Genomic DNA, 13,218 nt, shown 5'->3' on the forward strand with positions numbered 1-13,218 from the left:
ATGTGTGCACACAGGATGCTGGTTTCCTCACGACCCCAAGCTATTGAGACCCACTATGTTAAATCTTTTTCTTTCTTTGTTTTGCTATTTGGAATGTTTTCCTGGTGGTGCATTGAAAAGTTCTGATTGTGTTGCTCTGAGTCATTTTGAATGTTGTTTTTGCATTCAGTACTGGGATAATGGAAATAACTTCGGCAACCCAATGATAACCTTTCAGAGAGGATTTGAGCCCTTTGAATTTATATACAGTTCGTGCTTCCTGCTTAACTTTGCTAGATTTTCTTTTTACTAGTAGCACAATATGGGCTGCTGTAAACCTATATGTTTATACACTTCCCTGCTTTAATTAGATCATGTAAATCCAATGCCAAAGAATACAGTACACATCTGAACTCCATCTGCACTCTGATTTACAGTAATTAAAGGCCCATAACCTTGGATCAGACAGAGTGTAGTGAAGTCATGTTCAGCCTCTGCCGTTCAGTTCAGCTAAAGATACTGCCTGGATCTGATTTAGGTAATTACTGTTAGATGTCTGTTCTTTTTTCTCCCACTGTTCTTTTTAGAAAGCTACATCCTGCATCTGCCTCTCTTTCCACACACACCAGCCTCTTCAAGTGACACACTCTTGGTTTCCATGGAAACCTTAGTTCATGATAGCAGCCTGCATGAAGATGATTTAACCCTTTAAGAGTTATTTATTTATTTCTTTTCAGAAGCGGCTCCACCCAGGCACTGAGGGTCTTTGTGACCGCATCTACAAACGTTTACCAGAATATATTATAGCACGCACCTGAAAAGATTACAGCCTGAACATAATTTGAGCCATTTAAATTATAACTATACTCGGTTGTTCTTACAAAAGTCACATGCTGTTTTTGCCTAAACCATTTTCCTAATGAGTTACATGTCCATTAAGCATTTTAATACTAATGTATGGTGCACATGTCGCATGGACCCCTGGGAGCACTGATAATTAACCTTGCTAACATTTCTCAGGCTGTTTTTTGGCCTCCACACAAAATAAAGCAGATTAAAGGCCTTCTCTGGGTGTTTCTTTATTGGGTTAGGCGTTTCCCTGGTGGAGGAGGGGACGAGGCCACGTGGACAGAAACATCTCAGACTTTACTCGAGTTACACCAAATAATTCTAAAGCTTCAGAGAATTGGCATGGTCTCATCTGCTTTTAATTCAAAAGATTATTCTTGTGAATGAATTGTATAACAGGCGATGATTAGTTAGCCATAAATTGGAATTCCTAACCAAATATGATGGATGAGCTTGCAAACCACAAGCCAACTACTGCTCTAGTCAAATAGCAACACAAAGACTTCATTGATGAGCCGAACAGTGGCCAGGAAAGCAAAAAAAATGCTCTCAGGAGCAATCTCAGTCGTGTAGAAACACTCCCCTCTCACTGCCCCTGAGCTTGAGATGAATTTTCAAAATAAACTCAGGAAGGTCCAGTCATACATCAGTGAATTTAGAGGTCGTTCCAGAGGAACTGTTAGACTAAACCACTTTGAGCTACATACGCCCAAAAGTGTTCCTTAAAGTTCCTCAAGTGTACTTTACATAGGTAATGGTTCTCTCTTCTTAAAAAACAAGTACTACTGTGTTGTTGTTGTTGTTATTTATTTAAATGCAGTTTTTCTCCATTTGAAGAGTTTTATCTCTGGAACTTTGTGTGTAATGAGAACAAATGACAAATCCACACGTAGAGTTTCATAATCCAATTTATCATTTTTTTTTTGTACCCATGGCACATGAAGAAAAGCAACCATAATATCAAAACAATATAAAAAAGGAAGTCAGTAAAGTTTTACAAAGTATAGATGTGGAATGTTGTGTTTTTCCAGTATGACCATAAGGCACAGTCATTACCACTCTCTTGCATTTATGATCTCAGTATTCAGAAACCCCGAATGTAAGGGTAGATTATATGAATTCTCTATTTTATTCTACATAAACTCTGACTAATGAATCATATGGTGTTTATGCAGTTGCACAGTCTTCACAGGTTTGAGGCTCACACAAACTGATAACAGCACCAATTTGATTTTTTTTTTTTTAAGGTGAAATGGTCAATTTTCTTTTTTTTTTTCCCCGAAACCAAGCATGTGATTGGGTCAATTGGTAGAATTATTACATTAGCAGACTGATTTATACCCTTCAATTATAATGTACCACTGATATCCAAGTAAACAATACATCTACGATGCAACCTTTAAGTCAATAAGAAATGGAAGCAAATTTCATTACAATAGTAGATTAATTGCAATCAATTTTACTTTTAGCCAAATAATGTAAAGTCAAATTAGGAGATCTCAGTCAAGTCTCACCCCTCATTCATAAGTGATGCTAGCTCTAGTTATTTTGTATAATAAAGATTTGAATAGACATATATATTTATGTTTTGTGAAGGTGCTTATTCCTAAGATTGTTGTCCATATTGCAGAAAAGGTATATGATAATGTCTGTGCCTTTTAACTTAAAACAGAACCCAACAGTTACATTTTAATATTCCAGTTGAACAGTTGTGCATTTTCCAGATTAACCCAATGCTGGCTTTACATGTGCAATTAACACAGACCCTCCCACTTTGACCTATTATGGTAGGTCTTAATTTAGCATAAATAGTGTTGAACCTGCAACAACATACTGGATCAAAAAGATCAGAAACATCAGCCTCATAACTAAACACCAACAACAGTCGATCCTTCAGATGCAGTAATTAATTTAAGACTTTCGTTCCTATTGGCATTATGATGTGTAACTGGAGTTGAGATGAAGGACCATAGTAAGCCTCTCTTCACAGTTTTCCTTTTACAGGGAAATGAAATGTAATGGCACAAGCAAAAAAAAAAATTATCCAATACATACTGTATTACACACAAGACTGTAGCCATACTTCAGTAATTAAAACAAAAAACCGGGTCAGAGTCATCTTCAGTGCCGAAAACAGGACATTCCAGTGGTTAAAGGACACACGTTAGAACTGTGTATGGCAAGACAGTCATACATCAACATTCATACAACTACCAATAAATATTGCCGTTTCTGGTCAATGGGATTCTAACGCCTGGCAATATTATAGAGAAGGTTATGACCGGAAAAATGCTAATCCTCACAGAGTTTGACAAGGCATCAGTAAACACAACGTTCTCCTAAAACACAACATATTGAAAGAGAAAGGCTCTTACAGAACTGTGCAAAGACAAGGAAAGGGATTGCAAAAAATCCCACCCAAAATTTGTCTCTGAGGAGATCCAGCAAACCTGTGAGAACACTGGGTACAAACTTCTCCTCAGACTCGGCATCAATTTTTAATTCCAGTCAAATCAGTTAACAAACCACAAGACTTTACCACAGTATACGAAATCTAGGGAGCAGATAAAAGCAACCTCTAGAAATTTAGCGCTGACACACATTAAGTTTTGGCCTATGAAATCTGCGTAACACTGCTAGTATTCCATGGCACCAGAATGCTGGAGAATGAATATGCTTATTTTAAAGAGAGTATTTATCACTGGAGTTTATTTAAACCACCCAAACTGCTTCAACTCTTAGACCTTCATTTTACTCTCCTACCCACTTTTGTGCTCATGGTGAAAAAAACATCAGATTTAATATGTAGGGAAACAAAAACAAAAAAACAAAACAAAATGGTGGTCACTTGAGGGTTTCTAATACTCCCACATAGTGGAGCTGTCCAGGTCATCAGCATTCGCCTTCAGAACACCAGCATGGTCTCCTTTCAGGTACTTCCCTTCCAGTGACTTGATGGCCACCTTGCTGTAGTCACAGAACTCCATGAAGAAATCGACTGGGGTATCACTGCTGCTCACAACAGAAGACTCACTTCCTACCATCCAGTATTTCCCAGTGGAATCTAATCAACAGAATTCATACATTTTAACATTGTATGATTTTTCAAAAGATTTTTCAAGAATCCACATTGTAAAACAACATTTTGTTTAGTCCACAGTTATTAATATTAAGTGGAGAAGCCAACTCACCCTGGAGACTGTAGGCACCATCACGAAACTCCAGGCCAAAGACATCGTAGGAGGATCGGTTGGAGTCCAGAGTCCCAGTGACCTTCCTGCAGCCGATGAAGCCGTGCTCTCCCCTCAGCACAATGATTGGCCTGTTGATCAGCTTCATCAAGAATTCCTCAGACTCTCCTACAGGGGAAATAGAAACATGAGCATGGAAAATATGGTTATCCTGAACATCCTTCTAATCGTTTCAGACCATCTATATGTGCATCATCCCATTTTGAAAGAAAACCAAAAAAGGCCTGGGGTCTTCATTAAAATATGTTCTTATTATTTGAATTTTGATTTGTTCCTTTCTTATAGATACGTACGCGGAAAGTGCTATGATTATTCACACACCTTTACTGGTGCAGGACAGTTTTAATATAACGAAATTAAGTGAATGAATGAATGAAGGATACAAAAAGAAATGAAGGAAAGAATGAAGAAAGGAAAGTAGTACTTGCTTTTTTGATTGCATTATCTAGGTAGAATTATTGTTCACATTCATGTGTGCATTATTTTAAGATGATTTGAGATTTATAAACAGGCCACTGGTGGGTACATTGTGAGCATGGCTGTATTATCATTTAAATAAACTTTTGGAAAACATTTAGCAAATAGGTTTTTTTTTTTTTACTTTTAAAACGAACTCACCTGCAGAATCAACGGTAGCAGCCAGCTGCCCATTCTTTTTGGCTGCCACGTATTTTCCATTGGAGGCACGGAGAGTAATTTTCTTGCCTCGCCATTCAATATCGAAATAGCAGTTGGCAGTCCTGATTGCAAAGAAATGATGAAATACAAATTAATTAGTGTATGAACATGCATAGAAAACCAGGCTCCCCGCTCCTGTCTCCGCTTGCAAAACAAGTGCTGACCAATTACAGCACAATGCTACACAATGAGGACAGAGCCAAAAAGGGGCCGTAGGTACACCTTCCCAATGGCATTCACCATTTACCCTCTTTTACCCCATCTAAACTTTGCTGACCCCACACAATCTGTACAAGAGCATAGAAGCAGAATATGTAAAGGTTTTATATAGATTCTTGCTACATAATTGTAAGGGGGATTTCAAAACACTCAAAACAATGCCAGAAAAACAAAAACAAAAAAACTGAGTGAAGGACTTGGCTCTATCCAGTATTATAGCCTTTGTAATATTTGCTTAGCCTTCAGCAGGAACAGAAAGCCATTTATATTATTAGCTACACAATCCAGTGCCTTGAACCTTTTGCCAAAGACTTACTTGGTAGAAGCAGTACACTGCAGTCCACCATTAGCTGTCAAGGTCCAGTATTTTCCAGTGCAGGTCCTGAAAGAGCACTTTTTTGTATCTTTGCTGATCTCCATCTGAAAGGTCTCTTGATCGCTCTCTTCATCCTGGTTGGCAGACAGGTCCATTCCTAAAAGAGGGATGAGCAGAACCCTGTAAGTCTCACTATCAGGGTAATCAGAAGTCTTGTCTTCTGATCAGCAGGAGGCAGAAAATGGTCTGGTCATCACATTGTCTATCTGCAACTAAAGCTGTTCTCAGAGATTAGTGAAGATTTCCTGTCACACTTAACCCATTATTTACACCGGGTACATCAGCAGCCTTTTGATTTTGCTCAGAAATAGAGAGTTAATATTCTACAAAGATATATGCAGTCACATGTCTCCCACTAAGCATCTTGACAGAACAGTTGTGACTCAGTCTGCCAGAATGTGTCCGGTTTACAAAGGCTAAAGAAAAGCAGACCATCGGTTACATGCTGATTTATAAATCTTTACAGTTCAATTATAAACACATTAGTTATACAATGAGTCATGCAACACTGCAGAACCCCCACATAAAAATGAGCTGATGTCAGTCCTTTGAGTAAACAGTCAAAATAACTATTTTTATGTCCAGTCAGGACACTTTATAACTGTATATGTTCCTGCTTTAACAACCACCTAAAATGTCTAGCCATGCACAATGGTGCTGGATGCCTGGCCTCTGCAAAGTAAGATTGAATTTCCACTAAAATATGCAAGGCTGAGCGAGCAAGGAAAATAAATGGCCACGATTAGAACCACATGGCTGTGAGTGGAAAAATCTTTATGGAGAACCCTGCTTCAGAACAGACTGACCAAAGGGAATATGTTCATTTTTTAGGGACCCAAGCAGCTAAATTCTTCTGCAGCAATTTTTATAAGCCACTGATTGACATAACCCTACCCCCAAAACACACACACACACAGATGCCCAGTTCATCCATTCACACCATGGCAACTGGAGCAGGGGAGCAAGGCTGCCATTCAATCAGACATCAAAAGGATGGCTTCAGATACCACGAAGACATTTGCTCTTACACAATGAGAGAATGTTGGGTTTAAAATGTTATTTAGACAAGGAGGAGCTATTGCTAACAAATTCATAGGCCTTGAAAAAGCTACTCGGCCGAACATTTGTCTTGTCAGCAATATGAATGTTACTGCAGCTGGTATCAATATGGGAGAACAAAAGCAGGCAGGAAATCAGTTCCGCATTCGTGGTGGATCGGCACACTGATCCACGCAGTACCCGCAAGAGACAGACAGCAGGACATGGATGAGGGAACTTTCCTGATCTTTCAGCGTTGAGATGAGCTAAATGACAGACTGCTTAAGCGAATCAGTGTTTTTCTATAAAGGGACCGCTGCCCTTCCAGGCAGGCGGCATTGTCATGACGAACGCGACTGCTTATGAGGTCGAGCAGCTGGGGAGCACAGGCAGCCAAGGCCACATCACACTGCCTTTGTTCTCTCAGCTCAACCACATCACCCTTCTCATGCCTAAGGAAGAAAATCTCAGCCTCCTCAGAACACAAATCTGCACATGGCAAACAAAGACGGAACTAAAACCCCACAGAACATGATGACTAAACAACTTTTAGCACATTTGACAAGCTAAATTACTAGCAAGGCTCATGTTCAAGTAAGGCATAAAGCATTCTGATCCCAGAGGACTTGCAAAGCATGCAGATGAGTTGCAACAAGAAGTTCCTAATGCAATCCAGATGCTTATGGCAATAAATCTCTAAAGCATGAAGAAGCACAGCATCACAGCAGTCCCTCACTCCACCAGCATAAAAGAAAACCAGGACCCCTAAGAAACAAAGGCAACCCCTTCCATTATGTCATGCAGAGACCACGTGCAGAATGCTTGCTTTTAGCTCATGGCTACCGCCATGCCACCCACACTATTCAGGCCTGAGACCAGAAGTCCTGCCATGGTGGGTGCAGGGCACACTGTACTAACAACCCTCAAAGGATTATCCATTGCTCCTAAAAAAAAAAAAAAAAAAAAAAAAAAAAAATCAGCTGATATAGAGGGGGAGGGGCCCGGGTCATCACATCCAAACATTATGACATCTTGTCTTATTTCGGCAAAGTTTCAATACAATCAAATCCATTATTTTGGCTTTCCTCCGGCCGGCCAATTCCTCTGAGTGGACTGTAATGGCTCACAATTGAATTATGACAAACTGGATCTTCCACAATGCAGCAGTTGTGGAATTCCACAGTCCAGCCTTAGTGCTGACTCTGACCAGTAGATTATTTTCAGCCTTGGACTCTCTGCCTGCCATCTCAACATTCACAGGCATGCTCAGGAAGAGAGGAAAAGAGGAAATACAAAATGGATGCTGCTATGCAGCGGTCCAACCCATCGCTAAAAAAAACCCCAAGAGGAACATATTCCACGTTCAACTTTCATGCTACATAATGGAAGCATTTTTAAAACATCTATGGACGTGAACATTAGAGATGACCTCTGCAGGCTCCTGCTTTTCATTCAGTAGTTTTGGCCATTTAAACATAGGAACCACAAACCACAGGATCCATAATTAAGAAAATGATATATAATCATGAAGGAATCAGGATGAAAATTCTTAGTATTTAAATGATGACTAATTATACAGTTGTTGCTGCTGAATCATGCATTCTGGTCTTATGCAGATTCTGATGGGTAACTGGGAAATAACTGGAGCACACATTTATAGACCATGATGATAAAACCATCTAAACAAAATGTCCATCCTACCTTGCCTGGTGGACACATTCCTGTCATTAGCAGCAGTGAGCACTACTTGAGGGTGGCTTTGCTCCAAGATGAAGAGCTCGTCCTTGCCTACTTTGGTGCTCTTGCCGGACTTCATGGTGCCGCTGGGTCCGGATGGGGCCAGGTATTTCCCCACACCGTCCCTGAAGGCGACCTTACCCGAGCGGAACTCCAGCGTGTAGCCGGTGCTCTTGTCAGGCTTCTGCGCCAGGGTGCCATCGTTTTTGAGGAACCGGTTGTCCGAGGTCTGCAGGTGATACTTTTGCTCATGGAAGACGAGTGTGATGAGAGAGTCTACACCCCACGGCACGTCGCGGTCGATAGCCACCTCGTCGTCCTTGGCGCTCAGGTGCGCGTACCTTTTGCGCGTCACGCTGAACAGGTTGAGCTGCGGGTGCATGGCGATGTGCACGCTCCATTTCTCCGCGTGGCCCGAGCTTTGCGCGAAGCATGTGATGCGGTCCTCGGTGCCGCCCAGGTAGCGCCGGTGCGGCTCGGACTGCAGGGACCAGCGGCCGTCATCGTGCGCCGTTACCACAAAGCGGCAGTCGTCGTTGGGCGCCTCGGTGTCTCCGGTCACGTTGCCATCCTTGTCGGCGGCGATGTAGCGGCCCAGGTGGCTCTTCAAGAAGAACACGTTCGAGTCATCACCGTCCTGCTCCAGCGTCCAGATTTGTTTCTTCTTCATGCTCGTGGCGGACGCGTTGATCTTGAAGCCGAACGTCTCAGCCGTTAGGTATTTGTTTCCACAATTGATGAGTCCAAATTGGATGGTCAGCATGTCGCTGGTTCCGTTAGACGTCATGTTGGCTGTAGGTTGAGGATAATTTGTCTACTGCACTGGAGGTGTGTGAGTGGGAGAGATTCTGTGCTGCTGCAGCAGTGATGCCTCTGTGCGTGTGCGTGTGCGCGCGTGTCTCCTGGCTCTTTGTTTGGGCAGCGTCGCCACTCTCAGCGCGCGCGTCCGCACGCAGCTGAAGCTTTTATACACGTGAGTGATGTCAGGCGCATAGTCCCGCCCACTTTTTTTATTTTACAAGAATTCCAACATCTGTAGTTTTTTAACTCAGTAACACATCTGTAAGACTGAAATACCTGATGCAGGTTATGGCCTGTTTTTGTTATTTAACTGGTAATGATGGGGTTCAATATTATTTGTTTGTCAGTTTTGGTATCAATATATTAATATAAATACATTTCAAGTTATTTTTTATACTTTCTTCATAGGTCAAATGTTTGTACCCAAAAACTTGGGAATTGTCTTGGCTGAAGGAATACATTTTAATACGAAAATGATATAATATATATAAAAATAATAATATATAATATATATAATATATATAATATCAAAGCACAGGTCAAATTTTTTGCACTTAACAAATGTACATGCACAGTGTTGGCACACATTTTCACTCAGCTTTCAATTGACCTCATTTATACAACTGAGCAGTTAAGGTTCTTACCAACAGTGGCAGCTTGGTAGTGCTGGGATGTGAACTCACATCCTTCTGATCAGTAGTCCAACATCTTAAACAAATAAGCTATCTCCTATTCTTCATTCTACTCCAGGGCAGGGCTGAGGTGGTTCCAGAGCCTATAGGCATGAGATGTACCTACCCCATGAACTGTCCATTACAGGGCACCAAGTACAAACAAACACACACATTTCTTCACACTAAAAGACATTTTAATGAAGCCAAACCTCTTACCAGTCTTTAAAATTGGTAGAAAACAAGACAAACACCCAGAGGAAAAGAAGACATAGGAAACTCCACACAAATTTATGGTTGACCTGGACACCCTGGAGTTATTTATTATACAAATATTATTGGCAGCACTGTTCTTCTGCAATTTGCTGCGATAAATTGTTGCGATTTTGGCAAACAAAACATAAAATAAAGACATAAGAAACAAATAAAAAAAAAACTTTTATTTTGACCAAAATTCATTACATCTGTTAAATCTCATGGATGCTTTGATTCAAAACATTCCTGAAGACCCTCAACTGGAACATCTGCCACCAGTCAGGATGCATCTGGTACAAAACAAATTATTTAATGTAGAGATTAATGTATGAATGTTTGCTATTAATCCAAAGCCTCTGAACCAACTGTCACAAATCTGTTCCAAAGCACTGCTGATATACATTATACAGTGCTTTTTCTTGTACAGCATGAAGTCTTATTCTGTCACCAAACATGCTAACAGTATGCATAAACTAAACATTTCCATTTGCCATCATTTCTCTACAAAACACACTGCTGCTTTTAAACCTAATGAAACTTACTAAAGTTTTGTAAGATGCGTTAGTGTAGGTTTTATCAAACAGCTTGCTATGAATCTCTGTTCCCCAGATGTTTCTTTTTCATTCCATCATCTGTGAACGATTATAATGTTTTAGACCTGTGGAGGTTTCATTGTGCTCATAATTGCGCTTAACATTTGTTTTACCCGTGTATGTCTTATTTATGTATTAATTATATTTGATCAGGTCAACAAAATCGATCTCTTTTGTGTTGAAAAATTATTAGACTTGTCTCTATAGTAAAGGAGAACAAAAATATTTGAAATGTGTGTAACCTCAAAGTTTTACCCCGGAGAAACAGGACTTGAAATAATTCTGTAGAGTAATGCATATGCAAAAAAAAAAAAAATAGAATTAAATTTTTTTATTTATGTTTAGTTTATTAATCATTGTTATTTTTAAAAGTAAATCTAATATTTATATATATATATATATATATATATATATATATATATATATATATATATATATATATATATTTTTTTTTTTTATTAATTATTATTATTATTTTTTTTATTATATATTTTTTTAAATTAAAACCAAGGCAAATATTCTCTCTTTTTTTCTTTTTTTTTTTTTAAATGTGCAATGGTTATTTAACTGTGTTTGCTAAATTTTTGCTCAAAGCATTGCAAGTTGAATATATTTTATTGAGGAGCATGAGCAATACAGAATGTTTATCCTACTCTGGTAAAGGACTTTCTAGTGGAATGAGCGGTTTTGACAAAGTCCTGCTTTATCAAGAGGAAACAAAACTCAAACTGTTTCTCTACACAAAGATCTATTCACAGCCTGCACACACGCATTGCATGGTTCAGGAAGATACAGTCAAATAAACAGTAGGTCCATCCGAATAATACTGGCAGCTGTTCAGTCAGGGAGTGTGTTTGAGCTGACAAACTTTGTTTTATCATATGGTTCACTCTGGGAATAACAAATTGCATGTAAAAGTGTGTGAAACCCCCAACACTTACTTACAGATATCATGCAATATCTGGGGAATATATATATTTTTTTAAACAATAGAACCTTGTGCTTTTCACAGTCAAATTTTGTGGATCATATTACAGCAAAGGATTTACTGATGCAAAGTTACTGTACTGTAGAAAACCACATTTGTTTCATTTAACTCTGCTCAGTTTTGAATGAAAGGACATATCTATGATATACAAACAAGTCTCTTAAATAAACACAGTCGTTTTGTATTGTATTTGTAGTTTATTTTTATTCTTTTTTTTACAATTTTTTGAGATTATATTATCATAAGTACAAGAAAATACCAAAATGAAGTAAAATCCTGTGTGTGTGTGTGTGTGTGTGTGTGTGTGTGTGTGTGTGTGTGTGTGTGTGTGTGTGTGAGTGTGTGAGAAGATAGTTGTTATTATTTTTGCAAAATTTTGCCATTCAAAACCATCTCCCTTTAAAAAACATAATGTATTGTTTGAGCTTTGTTCTTATTCCTTGGATACATTTATGAATATTTTATACCTGCTAGTCATGACTATTCATAATCAGACCCTCAAACAATATTGTCATAATCTGACAGGTGTGAACATGTTTTCTGTAAACATGTTGATTTCCTCGCAGCTCACAGAAACATATCAGTGGGTGGATAAGCTATGCTAAAATGCCCCTGTGTGTTAGAGTGCGTGACTGTTAAACGTTGGATTGGCGTCCCATCCAGAGAGTATTCCAACCTCATGCCTAGAGTTCCCAGGATATGCTCTGGATCTATCGCAAACTTAACCATGATAAAATGATAATTGAAGACAAATTACTAAATAATAGATAGAAGTTATTTGCTCATTTAAAAAAGATGTGTTGTACTGATTCTGTAGTAGTAAATTTTAGGACCCAGAAGCCAGTAAAGTGATAATAGTTTGCTAGAGTGAACAAGTTAGCTGATGGTATGGTCAACAAAAAGAAGATTTTGCAGGTCAGTAGCAACTGCATTAGCCAAATCAGAAAGCTTTTTTCCTTTAATTGGTTGTTTTTACAGGGTTGGAATTTGCATTACTGTTTTAATGTCATTAAATCGTGAGCATAGTTAATTGCTACATATACCTGAGTTGTCCTTAGAGAAAAGTGTTCCTCTGTAAGTACAAAAAGTTAGGAGAGCAGACAGAAGATTTACAACACCACCCAAAACTGTATTAGAGATTCAGATGCTTTGCAGCAAAAATGATCATTTTTCAATGCTCTTTATTTTGAGTAAGTGCTCTCTAAACAATCTCTATAAGTCTTTATACATAGCTATAAGTCATAAAAGGTTATATGCAAATGATGCTCTTGTGTGACACAGATAAGATCTCTGATCTCGAATGTAAAAATCGAGCTTGTAAAAATAGTAGCATACAAATAGATGCAGATACCTATGACACCTCCTTTCAGTGTTGGCGCAATTCTTTATTCTAAAAAAAACTTTGAAAGTACCTGAAAGAACTCATGAAATTGTAAATTTATTTGTCTCGGATACACGTTTTCTTTATTGCAACATATTACATATCTAACTTTTAACTCCATCGTAAATAAATGAAATCAATTTCTATCTTTTTTTTTGTTGTGCTACTATTTTTATAAGCTATTCGATATCAGAGATCTTATCTGTATCGCACAAGAGCATCATTTGCATGCAACCTTTTTATGACTTATAGCTATGTATAAAGACTAATAAAGATCATTTAGAGAGCTCTTACTCAAAATGAAAAGCATTGAGAAACGCATATCTTTTGCTGCAAAGCATCTGAATCTCTAATACAGTTTCGGGAGGTGTTGTCAATCTTCTGTCTGCTCTCCTAGCCTGT

The 13,218-nt window shown here is 38.7% G+C and overlaps 1 protein-coding gene across 1 annotated transcript; it reads right to left on the minus strand.

The window, feature by feature from the left end:
- Nucleotides 1-1,718: 1,718 nt before the first annotated feature.
- Nucleotides 1,719-9,080, minus strand: fscn1a (fascin actin-bundling protein 1a). The gene is made up of 5 exons (XM_046835188.1): nucleotides 8,092-9,080; nucleotides 5,293-5,449; nucleotides 4,698-4,819; nucleotides 4,020-4,187; nucleotides 1,719-3,892 (listed from the first exon to the last, which is right to left on the minus strand). The coding sequence occupies exons 1-5, from the start codon at nucleotides 8,912-8,914 to the stop codon at nucleotides 3,687-3,689; spliced, it is 1,476 nt and encodes a 491-aa protein (XP_046691144.1). The 5' UTR covers nucleotides 8,915-9,080; the 3' UTR covers nucleotides 1,719-3,686.
- Nucleotides 9,081-13,218: the final 4,138 nt, after the last annotated feature.

The sequence above is a fragment of the Silurus meridionalis genome, chromosome 22, assembly GCF_014805685.1.
Source record: "Silurus meridionalis isolate SWU-2019-XX chromosome 22, ASM1480568v1, whole genome shotgun sequence".
Taxonomy (NCBI): Eukaryota; Metazoa; Chordata; class Actinopteri; order Siluriformes; family Siluridae; genus Silurus; species Silurus meridionalis.